The sequence below is a fragment of the Marmota flaviventris genome, chromosome 4 (genome assembly GCF_047511675.1).
Source record: "Marmota flaviventris isolate mMarFla1 chromosome 4, mMarFla1.hap1, whole genome shotgun sequence".
NCBI classification, from domain to species: Eukaryota; Metazoa; Chordata; class Mammalia; order Rodentia; family Sciuridae; genus Marmota; species Marmota flaviventris.
Genome location: NC_092501.1, coordinates 14,175,728 through 14,202,153, shown reverse-complemented (window position 1 = coordinate 14,202,153; position 26,426 = coordinate 14,175,728). Strand labels below are relative to the sequence as shown.

Sequence of the window (26,426 nt, the reverse complement as noted above, 5' to 3'; positions counted from 1 at the left end):
CTATATCTATGTGACATCGGGCACATAGTGGCGGTCCAGCTTTCTTGTCAGTGACTTGGGCTTGAGGCAGATTCCAATTTCCACAGACTCACTGGTCTGGCAGATGCCGAGAGCTATGGGACTAGCTGGTCACATCCCTCCAGGGATAAGTGCTAGCTTTTCATCTCTCGGCAAGGAACACAATGGACAGATGTAAAGTGGCGGTGATCCCAGTGTTTTCTAAGACCTTTTGTCCAAATTCAGTACCTCACAGTGTCAATTTCAGTGTCAGTGCAGCTCACTGCCAGCACAGCTACACAAATGGACCCGTTCTTGCCACCATGTGACAGAATGAAGCCCTTCAAGGTCCCAACTGACATTTTTAAATACCTACCATGGCTCACGCTTTCTGCTGGGGAAGACTGGTGAGCCGGAAGACATGTTGGGTTGGAGGAAGTGGCTGACAATCTGATGGGTCTCCTGGCACTCTCTACAGAACAAAAATGGGGATTGCTAAGAGAGCCTGGCCTGGGATGAAGACAAGAAAATCAGAGAAACCGTCTATTGATGCTGGTGCTGCGCTTGGCAGCTGCCTTTGAGCAAAAATAAACTCCCCATGGCAGTGGGACAAGATGCTGATATTGGCACCTGCCAGAGGCAGACAGCCGAAGTCGCAGCTGCGCTGGTCAAATGAGCTTGGAGACCTTAGGGGGCTGAGGCCTCCATGACTATTAGCAGGCTGCAGTGCTCTGCAGGCAGTTTATTGAAATAGGGTTTGTGCGCCTTCCCCACTCCTCTGGGCTGGGTCTCAGAACAATCAGGAGTGCAGGTGGCACGTGGCACAGAACCACCATCCCTAAGCTGCCTCTGGGAGGGAGGAGAGGCTCCAAAGAACACAGGAAGCCATGAAAGGATTCCCGTGCCCGGGCAGGACAGGGCATGCTCAGGGGGGGACAGGACATGCAATGTGAACACAGGGCATCCTCGGGGGAGTGTCAGAAGATGAACTTTCGACTTGAGGATTAGTGTCACCTTTCAACCATCTGGGTGCCAAGAAGGACTTCTCCTTCAACAAAATGGGCATCTGATGGGACAAGAATGAGTTTGGGTGGCTATAAATTTAGAGTGATTAGGGTAAGGAATCGACAGGAAGGGATCTTGTTAAATACTTAGGCCATAAAGAACAAGGGTGGACGTGAAGACAACCAATCAACAGTATGATAGGGAAGTGAGCCAGCCAATGTCTTGAGACAGCCGTCCTCAGAAGAGAGACCTACTGAGTCATGGGTGCGGGGGCAGCTGTAAGGCCTCTGCAGAGAGGATGTTATTCAGGGGTCCAGTTCTCCTGAAGAATCTTGGACAACAGATGTAAAACAAATGATCACTCAAGAAGAAAAGCGCACCTCAAAGTCCAGAGGTGCCAGGTGTGTAAGCAATTCCTAGCTCAGGATAAGAATAAAATGCAGCTTCCTCAGGCATCCCAACAAATCCCCGGAATTTCTAAAAAGAAATTCCTTCCTCTGCCACCCATATATTAGCTCTGGCCTCCTTTCTGTAAAAGGAACAACCGCCTACTTCAAAGACTCTGGCTGTTTTGTTAGAAATGCCTCCTGTATCGATAAGCAAGACACATCAGCGGACTGTATGACACGCTGGCCCCTGGCATGTGGCTTCCTGCGGCACCTTGATTATATTTCATCTGTCCAAACTCCATGCAGATGGGCCTTCTGCCGTCACGGTGCCTGGGCCAGTGGTAATTCACTCCCATCTGTGGCCATTGCTTGCAGGTCTTTCTTGAAAAGATGGGTCTCCCATGGTCTCATTTGCTCCAGCAGAAGAGCAGAAGCCAAAGCAACAGAGCTCACGGGAGTCTTGAGTCCAGGAGGTCAAGAACAGCGTCAGGAGAGAATTAGAAAATGCGAGCTCATTTACATAGCCCCTCTTCTGGTCCACAGCTTATTGACTCAAATAAATCGGGCAAGTCTAACTACAAGAATGAAAACTTACTTTCCAAAAGACAGCTCCTCCGAGGACACTATTTTGTAAATAATAATTGAAATACATTTATGCTGGATTCTAAGAAAAGAATTTGCTAATTATATAAACTCCCACGGCTCTTACATCTTTTCTCTCCACTACTTGACACTGACTCAGAAATGCTTCCGCTCTCCCACTCTCCTAGTTGGGCAGATGGAGCGTTTCTGGAGTGGCTGATTTAGAGACAAGGAGGCCTGAGGGAAATGGGTGCAGCTGGGAGCCCCCCAACCTCAGAGTGCAGGCAGGACAGCAGCAGTCCCAGTGGAGACCAAATCCAAGGCCAGGGCAGCTCCGGAGAAGCCCTGTTCTGTACTGGGTGAACCTGAAGTCACAACTTCTAAGATATGTTTTTGATACAAGATAGACAATCATTTAAGAAAAACAACAACAACAAAACCAGAAACAAACAAACAAAAAAACCAGAAACCACCCTCTCATCATAATCTGGATACAATTTATTACACTTAATGAAAAACAACCTAGGTAATTCTCAACATCTATTTTTTTCTATTAGAGACTTGAAAACAATCATATATGGAAAAATAAATATTCAATTGGCATTCTGAATTTCCTCTCTATATTGTGCACTTCTTTTTCCATGTGCTCTGTTAAAAAGATACTCAATCATATATTAACCAAAGATATTCAACATCAAAGTGGAATGGATGTGCTTCTAATCAAAATGGCAATATTGCCCTTTTTCCCTCTCTCTCAAATAAGTAGGGCATGGCTAGACTTGATCTGAGAGTCACCGTCTGCATGGACTCAAGTTTCTGTTCTTGCATCATCAATATCAACCAGGAGATGCTTTCAGCAAGAGACCCGACCTCAGCAGACAGCCCCTATGTTTGTGATGTCCCCATTGCGGGGACTGTAGAACCAAAAGTAGGAATCCCTTTTGCTTGTACACACCCCAAGGGGAAGTCACACAGGTAAAAGATTTAAATCATTTGCCTGCTTCGGTCCTGGGTAAATGATGGTCACCGTGTTAAGTTGGAATCACACTGCAGGACAGGACTGCTTGCTTGCTTTGATTGTGTAAGAATCTCCTTCATTGAATACTTCCCTAGCAAGATCCTGCCCCCTGTTTATTTAATCAGTAACTTATTTTCAAATGGAGGATTTGGTAACTCTAATATGCTTTTATCTCTGAAAAAATAAATGGGATCTTCGTTAGTGATAGAGCTTTTCAAAATTTAATTTATGTGTTAATGTCTAGGCAGTCTTCAATGAAGGCTGCCCTTGTTAGCACAGAGAACGCCCATTTCCTCTTTGGTCATCTGAAGCTAATTACTTCTGCATGCAGCAGAAGGAATCAATAGCTTTCTACAGTGGATCACATAGAATCAGACCCATATGCCACCAGTCCAGTGTAGATACACAGAGATACCTTAATCAAAACAAAATATGTTCTGTAAGAGATATGTTCTCATAGATGACTGGCATTCCAAATGTTTTGACACATTTAAAGTGTTTATTCAAAGTAAGAGTCTTTATGGAACTTTTTACTGATCAAATACAGTTGGGTGTTTGATGCATTTCCCTTGAAAACATTTTGAAGTGAAAAATCTTGGTAGTGAGCATTATACATTTGTGTTTATTAACATTTGGATATAAATTTACTTCAAACACTGAAAGAGCTAAAAGACTAGGCCTTTCTCTGGGATTTCGTAGATTTCCTCCTCTCCCCCACCCCCAGTCATCTGATAAATCTTTCTAGGCAAACCTCAGCAGGCACAGGGGATCAATATGAGACGTACACCTTGGGTTTTCTCCTCTGGCCCTCTCCCAGCGTGGGAAGAAAGTTCGTGCTCCCCAGCACCCTGTGGAGGGAGACACAGCCACAGGTCCTTGATCACTGCACATTCTGAATCTCACTGTATAAACCAGGCTTCAAAAGCGCACTTTAGGGTCTCTTCGGTTAAGGATGGGAACTACTGTAGCTAACAGAGCCAGGAGACTTTTCATGAGAGTCCTGCCCTGTTCTGCCTGTCTCTGCCAACCAATGCGCCTCGTCAGGGCATCTGACACTGACCCTCTCTCCATCCACAGACCTTGGTGCTTTCGCACAGTCAGCCACAGTCTGTCGTGGGGGACGTAGAACAAGACACAAGCAGATTCTGGATGAACTCCCAACTAACCCCTTTCTAAACAGGGGCTGAGGCAGCTGGGAGTAAAGACTTAGGAAAACAACTGCATACCCCGGCATGGATCAGCATTGAAAGACAGGGCAGCACATCCTGTCCCCTGTCCCAGTCAAAGCCACTTTTGTCCAATACTCTGGAAACCAAGGCATCCAGTTGTGTCAACTGGCAACGGTGCCATGAGACAGTGCAGAACACTTACGAGTGGCCACCGGTTTCCTCGCCTGTGTGCACACCTGCATTTCAACACAGGATAAAAGACAATGCCTGGCTGCTCTGAGTCCTCCTGTGCGCCCGCAGTCACACGATGCTAAGCATTCTGCTAAAGCAGGAGCTCCTCAGGGTCTGCTTTTGAAGAGCTGTATTTGTGAAGTTAATATCGGAGCTACACCACTCAGGAGAGGAAAGCAAGCTCCACGTATTTTGTATTAAACCATCAGTAAAAAAATGAAGACAATATCATTACTCTCAAAATATAGAAAGCCCATAGTTGAAATCATTGAGTAGTAAAATTTTTTTTCTACATATAACCTCATAAATGTAAAGAATATTAGAGTGACCATCAGCTATATTGACTCTTGTTAGTTTAAGGGCTTCTCACTCAGGTAAGGCTTAGGAGAGTGTCAATCAATGACCAAGGAACCGTGAAATTTCACATTCACTCCCCCCCCCCCATCTTGACTAAAAGACAGATACTACATTTGGATGTAATAGGTGTTTTGTTTCATAGGAGAGCATAGAACTGATTATGCACATAAACATTAGTGTGGAAAATGCCAGTACATACAGAAAGGTGAACATCGGTACAAGCTTGTTTCCACAAAGCCCACTCTGGATGATGACCTTCACTTTGTGACAGAAAAAAAAAAAAAAGCTTGTCATCCATGTTAGGTTGCCATTTGTCATTAGAAATCAAAGCCATTACATGAGATGTGAGAGAATCCTTAGAAAGACCAACTTCCTCTCTAGCTAGCAAATGCCAGAGTGAAAACTTTTAAAACCACCACCACCATCATCATCAAAACATGGCCCCAGTTGGCTTTACAGCCAAATTTACAAATTGTCCCCTTTAAGTACAGCATGCCCCAAAGCCTTTGAGTGTGGGATGCAGGACTGCATCAGACTGTCCAGAGAAGCCCCTAAGGATCACAAAAAGCTTTCTTTAAAAAAAGAAAAAAAAAGTTCCAGTTGGATGAACCTGTTTCTCAACTGAGCTCCTAAAACTGGATTTTCAGATATACAAGAGGACAGGAAACAGATAACTTGGTTTTTGTCTTTTTACATGTCCGTATGGTTTTTTTAAATGCAGCTACGATGTTCCTGCCAAAGATAAAGATAATAGGGTGGACAGAGCAGTTACCACCGGAACCAGCAGTGGGCTCAGACCGCAGCGTGGAGGTGCCGCCATTGATTTTGTGGTTATGTGGCTGGAAGGACCAGCCAGACCGTCCTTTTCGTAATCCCGCTGTAAGAGAGAATGTTTTCATCGTCATCCGTGGTACATATCCATTTCATCACAGATAAACCACACTCTTGCTCTTCCCTGCTCCCTGCTCCTCCTGGTTGACCCACTCACCAAAGCTGACCCAAGATTTTACCGCTGAGATTTCATTCTGCTGACCTGTTCGTTTCATGAGAAGGAATCATGAACTTGAGTGAGACCCAGATACTTTTGACAAACTCTAGCAGATGCTATTGCTTCCTCCTTCACACTGAATCATTAAGGTCCATTCTGGGGGAAAACATTTGAGCTTGGGCATCTCTGCCACCTCCCCACCTCTTCCACAGGTGACCTAGAAGCTGTGTGACGTGCAATGCTTCCTCCAGGCAGCTCTGGTGAGGAGGGATGCTGGCTTCTCTCCCACCACAGAAGGAGGGCAGGAAGGAACCATCTTGGAAAGCTTCCCAGTCAAGGCCCAGTTCCCACAGAGATGGGCCACAACCAGCATGGGGGCAGACAGAGCAGGCAGGGGCTTTCCCCTCCACTGGCCAGACCCACTCTAGGTTTTACAGTGGAACAGTCAGAGAGGGCAAGGAGCTTGTCCAACTCCTCGTCACCCAGCCCACACCCCAGGCTTCAGGACTCGTCAACACAATTGTCCTTTCCCAGGATGGACTCCTCCATCCCACAGCCACACTGCTACATCCATCACACCACATCCCACGGTGGACAAGAATTAGGATCAGCACACTTCAATTATCCCTCTCCTCACCAGTGAACTGGGGAGAGTAATGGGACCTGCCCTCTCTACCTCTGTGTCCTTGTGAAGGTCAGAGGAACTGCAGGTAGAGGCCATCCAGGATACACCAAGAGCCCCATGCATCTTCTCCGTGCTGGATGACTTTATATGACTTGTTCTCAGAGAGTCTCATAGCATCAGAACAGTGGTTTCAGTGCTGGGGATGGATCTCAGATGAAGATCCGGGGTCCTACACTTTGTTCTAACTTTGTGCACTGAATCCAAAGTCTGCACCTTTCTCAGAAGGCAGATGGACACAGAGGGTGGCTTCATTTTTTTCCTGGACCTGAAACCTTATTGCCTCAGAGCCTCATGTATCATCTCGTGCCCTGGAGCCCAAAGGCTATGTCTATAAATGCAAGAAGACCCCAAAAGAAACGTGACTTACATCAGAAAGACAGAGATGTGTACTTCCCGAAACATTGGATTTCAGCTTCTGTGCCTGGAGAAAGACAAGGAGAGAGGGGGAAATCTCAAACATAATAAGGAAGAGTAATTACTGATGATCCATTAATCAATAGTCCAGGGCAGCACTGCCCAATAAATACATGAGTCACAACTGTGAGACACATCCATAATTTACAATATGTTAGTAGCCACCTAATAAAGAGATAACAGGTGAAGTTAATTTTAATAATATATTTTGTTTAACCCACTATATTACCATTTCAACTTGTAATCAATATAAAAAATTAATGAGATGCTTTACATTCTTTTTTTCCCACACTTGAGTTTTCAAAATCTGGTGGTGTCTGACATGGCACGTCTCGGCTCAGACCTGCCTCATTTCAAAAGCTCAACTGCTACTTGTCACTAGTACATCCAGGGACAGTCCAGGCAGGACTGAGCTTCTAAAAGAAAAACCAGGAAGTAGCCAGTTATTTGTATTTCTGAATGTTCATTCTGGGGAGTGCCTCCTTCTACTTGAGAATGTTGCCAATAGAAATCCCCACTTATTAGTAAACACACAGGGGCTTCCAAAAGCCAGTTTGTTTGTTTGCTTGTTTGTTCATTATTCCAGTCAACAAACACTACCAGGCTCCTACCATTTTCCAGACTTCTAAAGTTCACAGGGTGGTGAACAGAAAGCACCAGTAAGAACACCTCTCCCTGGTTCTGGGATCAGGCATCGGACAGATGGCCACCTCTGAGAAACCAAGCAGGGCAGTGCAGATCCTGATCCAGCAATTTTAAAACTGCTTTCTGGGAAGTTGCCAGGGGGCTTAGCTGCAAGGACTTTAAGCTCCCTGTTTTCCCTCAACTGGACCAACTCCACTGGGCTTTTGCCTAAGAATTCAGTGGGAGGAACAGTTTCATCATTCAAACAATCAGAGTAACACACTTGTGAGAATCACTGACCCAATACAGCTCTCTCGTTTTACAAAATAAAACAATGAGAGTCCAAAGAAGTTAAGTGACTTTTCGAAGGTCAGGCAGCAATTTGCTTGTAAAGTCAGGATGCATCCAATCTCGTCAGCTCTTGTATGAACAAACATTCTCTCCTGCATGAACAGTGTTTCCTCCAGTCTCTAAATCCACCCAAAGAACTCCTCCCCTGATCCGCCATCCTCATCCACAGCAATAGCAGCCCTTTGGCTCCAAAAGACAGAAAGCTCATTTGTTGGTAAGATAAGACCATGTAAAGCATCCCACGAGTCAAGGCGCACCTGAGTGACTGGCTGAGTGTGGGGCTCGCTGCCTGCATGCTGCAAAACTTCTACAACTCACCGAAGACACGCTGGGCTGAAAGTACAGCATGTTGGCCCAACGAGTAATTTACTGACCATAATGCTCCTTGGAAAGCATCATAATCTTTACCTATATTTGCATATGCCAGCTGTGAATGTGAAATAGGAACCTTTAAACAGGCTTCGAGAATAAGACACTGTGAAGCATCCCTGGGCTGTTCAAAGGTCACTAAATGTTATGTATAAGGAGATCAGAGGGGAAATTGAAAGAGGAATTGAACCTCACTCAAAAGCCTACTTTTAATCTATATTAATAGCAAATCTGGTCCATTGCATTGTTACCAACAGAGAATAATGTGTAGAACTTAAGTTATTTCCATCCAAGATTGGAACTGTGCCCAGACACCAAAATGACCCTAAAACATCCCATTCTGCCTTTTCTTTTCTAGGCCATAATCTACAAAAGACAAAAACCCTTGCTAAGGGCCTCTGCATAACTAATGCATTCACTAAATTGCGCAGAGAAGCCAGCCTGTGCAGTGGTCACAGCTAAGCTGCTTTTTAGTGTCCTGGGTCACAGTGGCCTCTGACAGCACCAGGACGGGGCAGGTGTCCTCCATTCCATAGGATTAGCTCTTGTGGGCAGTGCTTTGCTCATGGTGACACTCCCCAGCTGTATTTCTCTGTCACTTCAGGAATCTGAGGTGGCACTAGTGGAATATCGCCATGATGGAATGACTGTGAAGGGCTTCCAGCAGGGGCCAGAAAACGCCTCCATCTTCACAGACATCACTAAGTGGCTTGGCCTGTGCAGGTAGATCTCGGGCCCTCATCAGTCACTGGAGGCTTCTTACTGTGCGCAGCACTTAGGAGCCTTTGCCAGGTCCACATGCCCAGGTCTACACTGCCAGCTTTCTCCTCCCTCCAGGAATGGCTGTGTGAAGTGTTCAATCACAGGACATGAGCTTAGACAGGCTCAACGTGTGTGAAGTCTCTGGGCTCCTGTTGCCCCCGAGCAGCCATCCTACTGACTTCTAAGGGTCAGCATCTGGCTGTGTCTCCCTGCAGCGCCACCGGCCTGACTAAAACTGCAGGCATGAGGCCCCCACTCCTCTGTCCTGGAGGACCACCCTGACTCGCGTAACTGCACGAACTGCTGAGTTCCAGTTAGACTGCACCAGGCCCTTACCTACTGCTTCTGAGAGCAGGCCCACCCCTTGTCACACCCGCCCAGTCCACAGCATGCAGAGCTCTAACCACTAAGCCTCCACAGATGTGAACAGGCTTCCTGCAGAGAGGTCCCAGTTCTCTGGGAAACCACCACGACTGCAGAGGCAGAGTAGGGCACAGCAGAGATGTCCTGAGGTCCACCTAAACCCAGAGGGGCCACCATAAGGTCTGTGCATCTAATAGGTGAAGGGCAAAAGTTACCAGCTATTGGAATGGAGATGGCACATAAGTGACAAGATCAAAGGTTGCACATAGCTGTGAGGTCCTTTTAAATGCCTCACCAAATGAGATGCAGCCTAGAGAGGATCTGCTGCCTAGCCTGGGGGGCAAGAACTACAGAGAGAAAGTTGTGCAGTGCCCCTAACAGCATGTGAGATGCAGGCAGAGGGGCAGAGCCCGGCCTTCAGAGCTGTGTGCATCTGGCTGGCCAGTGCTTAGGCATCTTGTTCACTCTGTGAACACCCAGCGACAGCTGGGAGTCAGAAACCTTCAACTGCAGATCCAGAATCTACTTAAGAAAATCAGAGACTTAAAGCCCACTTTAGAAGCTCAAGAAACCTGTTATTTCTACATTTTAAAGGCATTTATTGAGTATTTGTGAAAACATCACCAAATAATCACTGTCTTGCTAGTCAGATCTGATAAATGCAAGCAGACAAAATTATAGGATGTCCTCTTTCTTCAACTCTTGCAAAGAGTACATACATAGTTTAAATGTTGTCCCATTTACTGACACTTGGGATAGTCCCAGGAAAATTAAAAGGAAAAAAGAAATCTCAGACTTTGTAAGAAGTAAGGTAAGTTAGAAACTGAAAGAATACATTTTTATCCCTGTATTATAAATTGGTAAAACCAAGGATATAATAATGTATGTCCTGCACAGAGCACACGTTTTTTTTTCTGTGAGCTCTGCAACCCTGCTAATTCTAGGATATTCAGGAACTCAACTCACAGCTTAGCCAATCTGTACCTATCTGGATACTGAACCTTAAAGTTTATGGTCTTAAAATAGGATATGTATTGGGCTGGGGATATAGCTCAGTTGGTAGAGTGCTTGCCTTGATCCCCAGCACCACACACACACACAAAAAAAATGTCTTGCAAAAAAAAAAAAAGAAAGAGGAGAGAGAACGTATTTCCGACAGTCCACCTGAACCAACATTACAGTATGAAGATTGTTTCCTAGCAGCTGATTCCTAGTGATGTGGTTTGGGGAAGCCGCCTGACTCTGCATTGTGGAAACATCACCACCAAGACCTAGTACCTTGAGGTTTGTATCTTTAGAATGGAAAAATGCAAACGTGAATACAGTAACCTTCACCACATTCTAGAAAAAGAAGGAAACTTGTTCTTTAGGCTCTTCAGAAGGCTTGTCCCCTCCAGTATCTACTGCTTTCCTGTTATAAAATTGTCACTGGCAGTAATACGCAAGTCCAGGCACGTTGCATAATAGAATTTCCAGGGCACTGTAATTGCGAGGCCAGACCTCGCCAGTCCCTGGCACCAGAGGGTTAATAAATGCATTAGATGCTGTTAACCTCTGTTACCTGGAGTCAGAGCGGGGTCTCTCCTGCTTTTACCCAGTGATTAGCATTTGGAAAGCCAGCCTTGGTGCCAACGACATTCTGTGCAGAACATACAGGCACACCCATAATTTATAGCTCAGAGTCAGGTACCCACATGGTTCTGCCCATAGTAGGTTCTGCAGAGCCTTGGGGACAGGTCAGACTTGTGAGCAGCGTGCTTGCTCTGTTTATGGAACTGGAGACTTAAAAGCACACCCACTCGAAGCCTGGCCTTCGCTGCCCCAGGACTCCATTTCTGTAGAGAAGCCAGTGTTTAATCTGGGGTTTTTAGGCAGCTGTCAGCCAGCAGGGCATGGAACATTTCTCTCTCTCTCTCCCCTCCATGCAGAAGAAAAGCCTTTTTTTTTTTTTTTTTTTTTTTTTGCTCTACCTCCAGAAAATAAAACCAGAGGAAGCTGCCCAATCCAATAGCAACAGACTGTCCAGGCTGTAGCCAAATAGTCATAATTAATGATGCTCTGGTTCTTTTCTCCCTTGCTTTACTGATTAGAGAGATTTGCTATATTAGGAACCTGTTTGCTTAATGACAGAATACAAGCAATAAACAGAGAAATACACAGACTGTAAAATGCAATCAACTTTGCTCTCCAGAACTCACTAAGTACCTCGCCGCATCTATCACACTTGTCAATACGGGTTGATTAGCATACAAGTCTCTTCTGCAGCATAAATTGGACCCTTGCTAGGGAAAACCAATGCATGAGTTCTTTCTGAAATAGTCTGGAAACAAAGTCCAGAACTCAAAGCCATCTCTCAATTTAAATGTGCATATCTTATGTTCCCTTGTAAAACCAAATGTAGGAAGAAGAAAGGTGTACTCCTAATCCCAAATGATAACTGAGCAGAGCAGCTTGCTTCAGAGTTTGCATTTTTCACATTGTATTTGAATAGACACATCTGATTACAGAATTGTATGGGTAGTAGTTATCATATAACAAGTCTATTGTGTACTTGATACATATTTGCTCAAATTAATTTCTGCACCTAAAAAGAAACTTCAGGGGGAAAAAAAAAACAAGGCTGGCTGCGAGTGGATCCAAGCTAAGTCATGGTGGGCTGCAGAGTGTTCTGGACCCTTTTACTTTTTTGCAGCTTTTTTGGATTTGGGTATTGACTTCTGGGAGAGCTGAAGAGGTTTTATTGCTGGTCTGGTCACAAGCAGTTGGCCAGCCTTTCTAAAATCCCTGCCGCTGTCTATTTTGAAACTCACCTTCCTGGTGATTTGCTTTTCCTACAAACTCGGTAACAACCCCTGCAGTCCCTGGTCTGAATAATGTGCAGTAAAGTCAGCTGCGTAAAACAAGTGGACACATAAATAAGGCCAGCTCAGGGCCCCTGGGCCTGGGTGTTTGTCTTGCGGAGCCTGTGCTCAGCAGGGAAGGATCCATTTCCTTCAAGCAGAATTCTGCCAGGAGGAAACAAGGAGCAAAGCCAAGATGAGCTGGAAGTGTCCTTCCAAGAAGGGACTGGCGATAATCCTCAAATGGCATTTCTACCACGGAGCTGGGGACTGGCAGGTGTCCTCTATATCCCTCCCAAAACACTTTGTCTCTGTATCCCCTGAACCTCAGCCAAAGGCTTTCATTACGTTAAGCTCTAAGAAGGCCTTGTAAAGATTCTTCACTCAGCGCGGGCTCAGGAAGGCCCAGGGCTGCCAAGTTGAGTCAGTTTGGGCAAGTTGTGCCAGGTCCTCAGAACTGGTAGGGGAGGTCGCAGAGGGGGCAGCAGTGCTTCTCCCACCTGGAAAAAGTCTGGCTCAGACTATGGCTGGGCTGAGTTTGGACAAGGCTTCCAAGCACAGGTGGACAGCGAACTGAAATGAAGCCAGCTGGAAAGGTGGGGCTGGTAACCTCGAAGGTGACATGGGAACATGCTCTAGAGCCTAGCAGGTTGTGGGTTCCTGGCACCCACAGGGTATTCAGAGTCTAACTGGGCCACTTAGTAGAACTGACTGGCAGCCTACAGCAGAATCCTTGCTCGACCGTGCTGAAGACTGGATCTGTAGCAGGTCAATTGAGAAATTAAGAGAAAAGGCAAAATCATTTAAAAATGACACATTTGTGTGAAACCACTTTAAAATCTAAATGTCATTCATTTTGTAATTTTTGGATACATGACCAAGGCCACCCTTTTTTTAAGAGCCTGCTGACTGGAGTTTCCCTGCCTTATGTTTTCCACAAGCAATACCTCTGAATCATGGTTGGCAAATCCCAGTTTGGGTTTCTTAAAACAGGAGTGGCATTTGTTTTTGACACCCACAGAAGAATCTCAGTGCAATCTTTCTACATTTTTAGAGTCTTTCTCAGTCTTTTACAGTTTTTTTCTTTTTTTTAGAAACTTGCTTTTTCCAATGTATTCAGCTCAGTTTTCATTGAAACAATTATGCTTTTCTGTACACCACCGTACAGAAAATAAAATGCTAAATATAATCAGTACAAAAAGATGTGGCTTGGTAAGTTTGTGTGTCAACTGGAGACAGCAAAGGGCACAGGTGGACAGAAAAAGGGACAGCCGTGAGCTTGGAGCATTCGCTGGGCCTTGTGCATTGCATGTCTGTAGAATGGACAGGCTGGTTTCCATGGTGAGCTGGTAAGTAAAGTTGGGTTAAGAGAGCTTCTACTATAATTTAGAATTTGCACCTGGTACTGACCTGACTTGATTGATAAGGAATGGTTAAAAAAAAAACAAAACTAAAAAACTTCAAAAACCACAAGGTTAGAGAGGTTCTAGACTTGGCTTTTCAATTAATAGCTATGATACTACTAATCCCTGTCCTAGTGTCTAAATCATAGCAGGGTGGTTTTGAGAATCAAGTGTGACACTTTAGAAGGACGTCCTTCTAAGTTGCTGGTGACAATGTCTTAGCTGCTCTGTGTTCTCTGGTCAGTCTTGGCCTGGGACAGGAGGGATAAACTGTAAATCCTCAGGCTAATTTGCCTTGCACATTATATTGAAGAGAAATGGCTCATGATCCTCTGTGATTCCTTTGATTTAAAAATGGATGCACTGAGAGACACCATCCAGTAAGATATATCAACAGTGCTCCATTAGCTAAGCCGTCCCTCGGGCTCCCTGTCAGTCTCCAGTGCTCCACGATGCTGAAGGCCTGCACTTGTAACTTTACACTAATGGCAGAGGGAAAGGCGCGTGCGCAGCCTGTCATGGAGCTCCCCAGGGCGCTCTGGCCTGGCGTCCTGTTTCTTTTCCTATCTTCACAGGATCATCTTACATCTCTTTTGCTTTTCCCCACACTGGGGCAAACAGAGGTTACAAAATACATCACACTGCTGTGTGTTTTTGTTCATGGTTAACTTGCTTGATTAGTAAGATACTCAGACAAGAAGCAATTATGAGCTGTAGTTTAGAAAATTATGCCCAATTAACAATAAGATGATGCCAAACAATGTGTGAAAGACGTTTTAGTGGCAGGGGGTGGGGGAGGTGTGGATTTGCAGCGCAAACATTTAGTGACAATGGTGTACAGGCAAGGAGGAGGGACTGCCCTAAAAGGAAATGTTAGTTTTCTCAAATGTGCAATTGGAAATGCAAATGTGCAAGAGCAACAGAAGAGATTCATTGTGGTCCCTGATGAGAAGTGCATGAAGCCTGTCTCATCAGACCCGCATCCTCTCACCATCAGATAATATTTATTAAGCCTCTCATTCTCCCATGCATTTATGTGCAGCTGAGTGAGGCCCTGTAATGGCTCTGTGACTTATGGCGGTGACTATGGTTTGATAAAAAAACTCCATTGCTTGGAGATAAAACAGGCCAGGGGCTTTGGTTCATCCTCTGGGTTAGAAGATGGCACACTCCTATCACTGCAAAAAATCAAGGTAATCATATTTATATATGTATATATAAATTTTTTTTAAAATGTGTTTTTAGCAGAAAAAAATAGGAAAACCAAGTAGGCAACTAGTGATTTGTCTGAACATTGCAATTACCAGTAGTCTCCACTGAGAATGATCCCAAATGCATTTTAAAAAATATTCCCTCTTGAAAAGAATACTCCTCTTTGTACAGATTGGAAACAGAAGTTCAGAGAGGCTGGGACTTGCCCAAATTTCCAGAGCTTGGAGTGGTTGTGCTGAGATTTGAACCCAGTCTCTTTGACTCCAAAATCCATGCCTTCTGGCTCTGTGATAGACCTCTACCTGTTATCTCCCACACTCCTTCCATCAACCCTTAAAATTAGCTCTCACTGGGGCTGGGGATGTGGCTCAAGCAGTAGCGCACTCGCCTGGCATGCGTGCGGTGGCCTGGGTTCGATCCTCAGCACCACATACAAAGATGTTGTGTCTGCCGAAAACTAAAAAATAAATATTAAAACTCTCTCTCTCTCTCTCTCTCTCTCTCTCTCTCTCTCTCTCTCTCTCTATCTATCTATCTCTAACAAAAAATAGCTCTCACTATCCTGCTGACAGCTAAGGATGGTTCTGAGAGGTGCAGTAATAAGCCTGGGGTCACACAGCTAACAGAATGGAGCTAGAAGTGATGCAGAGGCTACAGGGGTACAAAGCACAGGGGCTCCTCCTAAGCCTCACTGCAGATACCAGGTGCAACTCCTGCAAATGCAGCCACTATCAGAAGCCAGAGGTCAGGCCAGGCAGGGTGGTTTCTGCTCCCAGGAGAGCCTGGGAGGTGAGTATTCTCATCCCACCTGAGGTCCCTGAAGTTGAGAAGTTGAGGGGCAGGCAGGGAATGGTCACTTTAGGAAAAACTCCCATATATCAGCCCAATGCCTGCCATCACTATTTCTTCTCTAAACATCCTCATCCATGATGTAGTCCCTCTAGGGCCGAAACATGAGAGGCAAAGAAGAGGAAATCTCTAGGTTTTTACACTATAAGAGAACCAGGGCCATTTTCTTCCACATATAAGAATCCTATGGCTTGCTCAGGAGCAGAGCCCATTATTCAGGGAGGCACGGTTGGTTAGAAGTCCTAAAGATAAAAGGTCAGTAGGGAATACAAGAAATTGGATTTATTTATAGTAGGTGATCTAAGTGTGCTCAGAGGTATTCTCCTAGGTTACCCAGAGTGAGAGAGCATATTTATAGCCAAGATGGTGCAGACATCCTCTTCCTTTTTATTAAGCATGTTTATTACCCAGCAATTGGGTTAAGCAATTGTCCAACTGCTGAATTACTGTCCTTCTGATGGGCTGCCCTCACTGCCCTCTGGACCACAGGTGCAAGTGGCCTAATGGCTCTTTCCAGAATGCACCGAGGGCGGCCTAGTCTTCTCATCCTCAGCCTTAAGTTGTTCCAATTTTTTAAAGAAATGATGCTAAGGGGAAGACATCATATAAATGGGTGATCATACACACCTGGCTCAGCCCAAGGCCCACTTCTCCAAGGGAGTACATCGGTAGGAAGCCCAGGTTCATTTCCCAGATGAGTCTTAGGGTAAAGGTCCCCCAGTGCCACCTAGCATAAGCTCCTCCTACCTCAGAGACAGCAAAGACCACCCATGAGGGCAAAACAGTGACCGAGAATACTGGGCTGGAGGATTTTAAATATTATATTCCTCCTAGGTAATGTATTGTTCATCATTTCCACAAGACAGATGGCAATTCCGAGATCAAAGAAATTAAAGGACCTTCCTTCTTAGGCTGCAGGAAGAGCTCAAAGTTGTTGAAGCAAGAAGCTTGGCTCTTTCATCTGCTAAGACAACCCCTACGTGTAACAACCTCTTTTTCTAGAAGTCCTCTGGATTAGATAAAGGGGAGTGAAGGGAAGGGAAGGGAGGGGGAGGGGAACAGGAAAGACAGTAGAACGAATCGGACATAACTTTCCCATCCTTGTACATGAAAACACAACCAGGGTAACTCTGTATCATGTACAACCACGAGAATGGGATCCTAATTAGAATAAGTTATACTCCATGCATGTACAATATGTCTAGCTAAAAAGAACAACAACAACCACAAAAAAACTACCCTTTTTTTCTTAAAAAACTGCCTTTGAGAACGAACCACCTCCCTACTGGCCTACTGTATGCATGATCCTCATCAAGCACCTGCACACTCAGTGCTGAATTTTCTTGAGCTACTCTGGCTTAAAGTGTGTGTGAAGGGAGCCTCGCCTCCACTCTCCATGGGGCCACAGAGCCAGGAAGCACAGCCCTCCTTCCCTGTTGTAACAGAGTGGTGATGGGCTATGAACCCAGGTCCCTCGACTGTACCCCAGACAGGAAAGAGACCTGTCACTTGGGATTTCCTTGACTGGTGTCATTTCTGGGAAACAGAAACAGGGCTCTGAGCCAGAGCTGGTCTACCCAAGAACCACAGTGCACTCAAGGGTCTTCTGGGCTCCGATTCCCCATGGTGTGCTTGGCCTAGGGCCAGCATTTTTATTTAGTTATTGGACAACATACCCCTAGCAAATTCCAGAAATATAATAACACAAATGACACTTCCAATGACAACATGAGATAGTGCCTTCTCTCCAATACTATAGGCTAGCATTTTTATTACTTGTAATGATAGCATATGATTAAACTATAATGTAGGGCTCCCCTTTTTGCCACTCGCTTCACAGAATGGAGAAGTATGAGTTATTTGGAGGCGTTAATAAGAGACTCTATTAGACTTGGAGCGGGGGTTGAGGCAGTGTGATCAAGGGGCTGTCTGTAAAAAGAAAACCCTTGTCAAAAGAGAACCAATTTACTGCCTGCTCAGCTGAGGCTCTTCTGGCCTGGCTGGGCATCACCCTGCGCTTAGCAAATAGTTTTATTCTATCTATAGGATATTAGGGATGAAAGCATAAAAAAGGAAAATTGTAACTCAGAGACACTGCACTGTGTGTGTTTCAGAGGGCATCTGGCTACACTGTGGTTGAGAAAAATAGATCCTGTGACCTGCCTTTTGAAAAGGTGACATCTGGGTTCATTAAAGGTGTGCAATAGATTTTGATAAAAGCTATTTTTCTAAGTCATTAAATTGGTTTTTAGGAACTTTACATTCTCCTCCATTTGAACAATTATTAAACTATAAAATAGAACTGCACAATCGCTAAAACCGTAATCTGAAATTTTACTGCCAGCTATAAAATGCTGTATTATTAACTATACCGAAGATGCTCAAGCCCATTACAACTTTTTAAACGAATTATAAAAACCCTTTACTGCTGATAAAATAATCTTAAATTACAGTATTATGTATTCTAACAATATGTTGAACCGAAGTTTGAGACAATGCAAACATGCCAATCACAAAGAAATCATTACTTGAATGGAGTTTGCAGAAGCCCACCATCTGATAACAGCTGCTTCTCGGAGGCAGCCCAGCACCTGATGTCTGCAGGCTGGCTGGGACAGCTTGTCTCCCACAGCAGGTGCCTTCCCCATGTCCCTCCGACCACAGAACTAACTGAGAGTCACAGCCTCCAGGGCTTGAAGGCTGCACACTTAGTAGGATCCCAGGGATTAAAGAAAGGATAATGACAGAGGCAAATTTTTCCCTATGTCTCCTGCGAGATTTTAAAAATGTCACCTGTTCAGTTTCTGAGCACCAACTACTTATACCTGACACCGTGATGCAGGTGATTCGCATTCGTACCTACCAGGAAGCCTGGCCCCCAAGAGTACATACAGTCCCGTTTTTAGGTATCAGTTACAGCCTGCACCCTTCTGCTTCCAATTGGGCTTAAATTCACAATTGGAAATACATTTTGGCATGCTGGACTGATGGAGCAATACCCAATTCTGAGCTCTGAATTCAAGCACTCTCCTGGCTGAAGGACTTTGAAAACGCTCTATAAGCAGTTATTTCAAAAAATGTTTTTACGACAGCCTCTTTCCTCCCAGGGCTGGTGTGGGTGGATTTGGGGATGCAGTTTCCCTCTGAGCTCATTTGCTGGCACCTGGAACTAGGAAGATTAAGTCCAAGGAGGCCACCAGCAGCCTCCATGCTGGGAAAAGCTGGGCCCACTGCTCAGGCCCCAGCGCCACTTGGCAGCCTGGTTCCGGGCTCTGCCGTGAGGCTGCCAGGGGAGCCTAGAAGCAGCCTGGGTGGGGGGTGATGCAGCTTAGCAGCACTCTGCTGCCAGAAGAGCCCCCACAGCTCATTTCTCTCAGAGCAGGGAAACAAACTCACTCTAATAGGAGAACATCATGTAAGGGAAGTGCCAGGGGCAGCCAAGATTGGGAATTTTTTTTTTTCCCAATGAGTCAAAAACAATAGTGGGTACTAGAAAATTATATAGAAATGGTAGAAACCTTGCAAAGACTCTGAAAAAAATAGCAGCAATAATATGCAGCCCAAGCTATTCTCCTACCCCAAAGGCTTGGGGACAGCATCCACGTTGCCACAGTCACAAACTGTGGAGTCACAACCCCCAGCCCCCCACCCCAAGGCTCCCCTCTCCTCCAGTCCATGGTGAGGAAGCCCACTGTAGTTCAGCATTAACACTCCACTCAGGTGGCAAAAGTCCCCTTTGAGATGTCCCCAGCACAGAATTTGTCCAGTGTGCTAGACGGGTAAAAAGGCTGCTCAGGAGAAAGTGAAGTGTGATGTCCCAGAAGGCTGTGGGCTCCTGTAGTTCGCTGAACTGAGTGACGAGAAACAGCTTAAGCACTCAAGTCCACGTCACCATGGTTACTGTCCACAGGTACCACTCTGAGGGAGTGCTGTCGTGGGAAAATGAAAATTCCCAGTGTAGGTTTCGAACAGTATCAGGGAATGATACGGAGTCTCCCTTGGTTCACGTGTTAAGTCCCTAAGGCCCAGTGTGATGGCATTAGGAGGCAGAGCCTTTGGGCAGCAATAAGGTTGACAAGGTCCTAGGATGGGATTTGTGCCCTGAAAGAGGAAGAGAAGCCAAAGTTCTTCCCCTTCTCCATGTGAGGACACAGAAAGAAGGCGGCCATTTAGGAAGAGGTGTCCCACGGGAACCCAACTGCCTGCACCCTGATCGTGGGTACTAGAAAATGCACTGTATTATATATTATTTTTTCTCCAGCTTTGAGAACTCTGAGAAAAAAACTGCTTCCGCCACCCCATGTGAAGTGTTTTGCTATGACAGCTCACAGGGACAGGGACAAGTACAACCTCAGCACTGCTCTTGTCTGGGCCACCCAGGAAGATTTGGTCCAATGTGCCAGTTTGCACTGATACCTCCTTATGCTCCTTTTGCTATGAGGAGGAAAGCTGAGAGAAAGGGAAAAAGGGTCTTTGAGGAAGTCTCCCCTTCAGGCAGTGATTCTCAACCAGAGGCATCTGGCAACGCCTGGAGACATTTTATGTTGTCACAACAGGGGAAAGATGCTACTGGTCTATAGAGTGGAGGCTGGAGATGCTGCTAAATATCCTGCAATGCCTGTGACAGTCCCCAGTAACAATGATCCAGGGCCAACATGGAGTAAGCCTGACCCAAGGGAACTGGTCAGCTCACAGCCATGAGGTCACTAAAGAGTCCTCACAAATTGCCATGGTTGGCAGAAGGGCGTGCGGCCCCCTTCAGCAAAGAACGTCAGGAGAAGCAAGTGACCTCCCGTGGAGAAGCATCTGACTTGAAACGGCATGTCTAAACCACCACTCTGACAAGGCCTCATTACTTTTTCTCATCTGTATCAGGTCTGTCCTACCTGTGCAAAATCCTACCAGGGGGCTGCCAAGACCAGAAAGCCCCTGGGAAGCAGGGCTCACAGAGCAATTCACAACTCTGCCAGGCCCCGGCTACTGAAGGTGGGATGAAGGGGGCTAGGGGTATCCCAGGGCCGACAGCCCCTTGAAACCTTCAAGCCGTGCAAATGTCACAGCCACAACTGGGAGGCAGAGAGCACGCCTCCCACACAGGAACACAGTGAGCCCTCGTCACAGCCCGGGAGGCTCTCCTGCCTTCATCTCCATCTCACACACGAGGAAACTGAGGCAGAGGAGATAAACAATTTGCCCACAGCTTTGTGGCTAATAAGTGATGAAATAAGCCCATGCTCAAGATTTCAATTCCGGTTTCCTTATGAGTGTATCTCTAGAATTAAAATCACCTTTTAAAACAATGAACTCGGCCAAGGCATTGTTGTATAATAAAGAATCCGAGTGGCTTTGTTCCTGGTTCCTCAGAGATAACCTCTAAATCCTTGAAATTTCTGGAGTGACAGGCATGTCTTTGTTACTTGGGAGCCCTTGGCATCCGACCTGAGTCTATGGTAATGAGATGACTTGGGAAGCGGGCTGGTCACCAGGAAAACCAACCAACGGCCACAGGGTTGGGGCTTTGAGCCAGGGGAGGTCAGCCTGACCTGATCTCCAGGGAGTGGAGGGGAGGGGTGAGGGTGCATTCAGTCACATGATCAGCAGTTCTGTCAACCGTACCTACGTAATGCAACCCCAATGTCAATGCCGGACACTGAGCTTGGTGGGGCTTCTCGGGTGGTAAACATTTCCATGTGGCAAGAGGGTGACATGCCCAAATGTCATGGGGAGAGAGCACAGAAATTCCCTGACAGAGATCTTCCCAGGCCTTGTCCGCTGCATCTCTACTTGATCCTGACTTGTATTATTTAAAATTGTTATTATAAGTATACCACTTTCCTGAGTTTCGTGATTCAGTCTAGTGAATTCAATGTGAGGGCGTCCTGCGAACTCCTAAATATGTAGCCAGCTGGTCAGAAGTGCAGGAGGCCTGGGAACCTTGATGCATAGCAGGTATCCAAAATGAAGGCAGTCTTGTTGGGGACAGTGCCCTTAGCCGTGGTCCAACACTAGCTCCAGGTGGTTAGCATCAGAATTGAGTTGTATCGCCACACACCAGTTGGAGTCAGGATAGGCCTCATTATTTTTCTTTATGCTAGTTTATGAACCAGTCCGACACTTCAATCTGCCAGATGTTCAACAAGAATTTAGGGACTGACTTAATCTATAGTGATGAATAATGTTATCCAGAAACAAAATGTTTAAAGTGTTCTGAGTTGGGTAATAACAGGGAAGGCATTTAAACACAGAGGGGGGTGAATGTCACTTTGCTATTTCTCCTCTCTTGATCAAGTCTCTCTGTGCCTCAGGTCGCTTGTCTGAAAAATGGGAAGAAAAACAGTACTGGCTTTCTGGGGTTACCGCAAACATTACTCACGGGAAGTACTGTGTATTGCTTCATGAATACCAAACCATAAAAGGCTGAGCTGATACAAGTCTTCAAAGCAAATTGTCCAGGAGTGTTCTAGATTAGATTGTTTATAATGTGTTCAAAGTGGGGTTTCGGGACCACTGGTGGTGGATCCACCACCACTAGGTAGGTAGGTAGCATACAAACTATCAATATTTATACACTGATTTTAATAGAGAACACACTGAACCCATGATTTCACATATGTTATTAACAGCTTCAGATGAGCTTCTACAAATAAGATTTTGAAGATCAATAGTAAGCACATGGGCTGGGGCTGGGGCTCAGCAGTAGCACACTTGCCTGGTATGCGTGAGGCACTGGGTTTGATTCTCTGCACCGCATATAAATAAATAAAATAAAGGCCTATCAACAACTTAAAAAATTAAATTTTTTTTTAATATAAAAAAATTAATAAGCACATAATTGGACCCGTAGAGTGCAGATACGGGAAGTTAGAAGAGCTCTGGGCTTTGGGGCTCAGCGGCTGGGCTGGTTCTGAAACAGTGTCCTTTCCACACTAACTATTATGTCACTTGTCCCCAAGGTCAGCACTGGTTAGAGATGCAGCAAAACCCTGGCAGACATGCACTCAGGTAACCAAGCCTGAGGAGAGCTGATAGTTCACAGCTCCAAGAAGCCAATGGTCAGGAGGGAGCCCCCAGGAGATGCCTGCTGGGCGCAGAGAGGCAGGATCTAGACCAGCTCCGATCCCTGGAGACCTGGTCCTTTCTCTAGTGTCCTTTGATTTCCTTTCCTTCTTGGCCTGGGGTCCAAAGACTATTCCACACCTTTGTTCCCTTCCATCCACGGGACTTTCTACACTGACATCTTAAAAATGCCAAGGTAATGTTCCTTTCAAACCCTTCTTACAAATGAAGAAGGCAAAATTTAAGAGCTCTATCTTTCTAAGGCTCTAGGGCATCACATTGGTTAAGAGTATGGTCACTTCCCAAGCGCCAAGGGTTGGACAGTCCTTGTGCTGGAAACTTTGCATATTTGCGCTGTTCTTTAATGCTCACAAGAACCTCAAAACCACTGTGTGATGATTCACACAGAGGCTCAGAGAGGGTAAGTAACTCGGTCCAGATCACACAGCACTGGGAGAGAGGATTCTCACTTAGGAGAGCCCAACAAAGTACCCATGGGGGCCAGCCCAACCCTACTGGGAGGAGGGAGTAAGACACACAGGGTAAGAATTGCCTGCTCTCTGTCAGGAATCTGGGATGGAAATAATCACCTCTCCCTCAGTCCCAGGGCTGCTCTCCCATGGGGCATCCTATGCAAAATCCTACCACCCTGGCCTCCCTCACAGTGCCTCTTCTCTGGTGGAAGATTAACGGGACGCCAAAGCACCCCATTGCTCTGCAAGCATAAATTGCAAGAAAAACATTTAGAATATTGATTAAGTGCTTCACGCTCGAAGATTTAAATTTACCTCCTGTATTTCCAGGATTAGCTGACATAATGGGGTCAGTCTGCCGGCACAAATGATTTACAGAGCACCCATTGGCAGCTTTCCTTTGAACACTCAACACTTGAAATTCTCACTTGGTCACGGACAGTGGAGTCCTGGGTATTTAGCAGGTTTGGATAATCACCACCTTTCTGCCACCTCTAGACTTTTGGGGTTTAGCTCCTGGCAAGAGTTTCAAAGCCATTCCTGGATTGGCCTGGCCCTATCTGGAACAAAGAGACTTTGTTTGGGTCTAAAAGAGGTCCTGGCGTGTGGAGGAGGGGTAGGGCTGTCCACATGTAGATTACTCCAATACTGTCATGCAGGACACGGAGGAGTCTTGCCCCCACCCCTCCTACCTCCCGCAAGTGCTGGGTTCCATGCTGCCCAGGCTGCAGGAGAAGCGGGACACTTTTTGGAGAAGAGAAGGAAAGATTGGAGGTTGGCTGGGAGGCAGGAGGTGTGGACTAGACTGAAATCAGAGGTTTTCCACTCCAGGAAGATGCCCATCTCAAGTCCTGCTCCCCCACGCTTCACTACCATCCACACAAGGGGGCGCGGACAGCACTGTCCCTTCTGCAAACTCCACAGGGATAAGGAGGTCTGACCACCAGAGAAGACCATCTGCCTGTTGGGGTGCAGCAGGGGAGGGGCTGACCTGTGCCTCGCTGATCTGGGCAAGAAGCAAAGGCTGTCCACATGGATCTTGCCCTCACCGCTCCTAGAACCAAGCGAGCTGCTTTGCTAGTTCCAATCTAGAATGTTCGTTCCCATGAAAGCCCCAGGAGGATGAGGGGAACAAACCTAAACTCAGATCTGCAACTGCTGGCCCTCCCTGTCCCGCCCACAGGGGTGTTTTATTTGGCTCACAAAACCAAACCAAACAAAAGAACCTTTGTGGCTCAAGCTGTTCACTACAACTCCTGCCGATGGCCGATGACGGCTGCTCTCCTCTAGCCGTCCTGCTGGCCCTGGTTCCGAGTGTTTGCCCTGTGACCTGTCACAACGCTTACAGGGGAAAGGGACGGAGACAGGAGTCATGGCAGCTGGGCCCAAGGCTTACTGCCCTCCTCACTGGGGAGTCAACCAATCTGGATGGAAAATATTCGTACAAAACACAACAAAAAACAGGAGATGGGGTCGAGGCTCAGCGGTAGAGCACGCGTCTCACACGTGTGAGGTCCTGGGTTCGATCCTCAGCACCACATAAAAATAAATAAATAAAATAAAGGTATTGTGTCTAATTACCACTAAAAAATAGAATATAAAAATAACAAACAATAACAATCAACAACAACAAAAGTCCTGCGTCTGTACTGAATGTGAACAGACTTTTTTCTCATTTTCATTCCCAGATCAATACACTTTAACAACTATTTGAATGACATTAAGTATTATAAGCAATTTATAGATGCTTACACGGGAGGACGTGTAGGATGTATAAAAATATTGTGCCACTTTATGTAAGGGACTTGAGCACGCATGGATTTTGGTATCCTTGGGGGGTCTTGGAACCACTCCCCCGCAGGTGTCAAGGGACAACTGTACTCTGTCTGAACATGGAAACTCAGGTCTACAAATGCCACATGAAATAGTCCTCCTGATAAGCCATCAAAGTTAAGCAGGACACCATGAGGCAAAAGGGAAATGTCTCCAGCGCTGACTTACCTCTCCCAGGATGTTTACTTTAAATAAGTGACAAGTGCAGTCCATTTGGTTTAAATACCCAGCTACCAGACCACTCAAGTGTACAGATGATGAAGTAACTGGCAGAATTATTAAGGTTTCTTTGTTTTTCATGTGACTATTTTATACAAGTCAAAGGAATCTGCCGACAGTGGCGCAGCCTGGGTCGTGCTTGTTACTAATACGACTGCCAATTAATCCTGACCTGGGTGCCCGGCGGGTTCCCCCAACCTGGTATTTTACCACCTCGGGGGGTCAGCACTTGGACATTTCCATGACATTTTATACTAATCAATCAACGTTCCTTTTTTCTTAAGGCAGAGCCTTTCATAGGAGTCAGACGAGCCGTACCCAGGGCCACCCAGAGCTGCCTTAGATGTGCTGATAATAACGCATCGAGGCAGACTTCTGAAAATGTTTATTCTTATTTCTTCCCTTCTAAGGGCGAAATCTATCTCAAATGTTAAGACAGATATTCCAGGCCCCGAGAGTTTTCTCATATTATTGTATATTTTAAAACATTACAAGAGGGCGCCTCTCATGGGAAGTGAACTTTCGAGTTGCCAAAGATGCTCAACTGTCTTCAAATCTGTTAGCAACGGAGCCCGGGCTGGTCTCAGGCAGTCTATTTTGAGTCATGACATAGGTGGCTGTGACATACGCCATTCTAAGATATTTCTAGGACCTCCTGGAACATGGTAAGTCATTGGAAGACAGCAGGGCAGGCAGAGGAAGAGCCCCATGAGGCTCCTGGGAGCCCCGGGCTGGGCAAGAGCCCTAAATCAGCCACAGGACCATATTCTTGGGGTGAAGACCCTTCACACTCACCACTCTCATCCCCATGTACCCTGCTCCAATTCTCTGGCCTCAAATGATCCTTTTACATTCTTCGTATAAGTCACCCTACAAAAGGCCATCCAGCTACAAAACGTTTTTCTGGCAAATTTTCAGTCCTCCCTCCCAGACCAGAGGCATGAAGGAACCCGGAGTAAAGTGAGTTGGCATTGTCGTTGGCCCTGTGGCTGACCTTCAGGAAGAACCAGGGCACAGCTCTCTCGGGTCCAGCTTCCCCCTCCCTCCTTTTCTATTCTCCGCTCCTTGCTTTCTGTTTCTAACTCAAAGACAAGAGTCTTGGTTGTCCAAAGAGTCATAGAATAAGATAAAAGCACACTGGCCCTGGGACCATCCCATCAAAGAAATACTGGGATTTTGCTAAGCCACTAGCTTTTCTCTACCTTGATCGCCCCATCTGTAAAAGGGAAAGATGCCT

At 46.0% G+C, this 26,426-nt stretch overlaps 1 protein-coding gene across 1 annotated transcript in view; it reads right to left on the bottom strand.

Annotated features, from left to right (window-relative positions):
• Positions 1 to 2,417: 2,417 nt before the first annotated feature.
• Positions 2,418 to 26,426, bottom strand: part of Gfra1 (GDNF family receptor alpha 1) — a 191,414-nt gene continuing 167,405 nt past the window's right edge. The window contains exons 8-9 of the mRNA XM_027930310.2: positions 6,789 to 6,842; positions 2,418 to 5,625 (exon numbers count right to left, since the gene is read on the bottom strand). Coding sequence (XP_027786111.1) covers positions 5,470 to 5,625; positions 6,789 to 6,842 — 210 coding nt within the window. The 3' untranslated portion in view covers positions 2,418 to 5,469. The remainder of the gene's footprint in view (positions 5,626 to 6,788; positions 6,843 to 26,426) is intronic.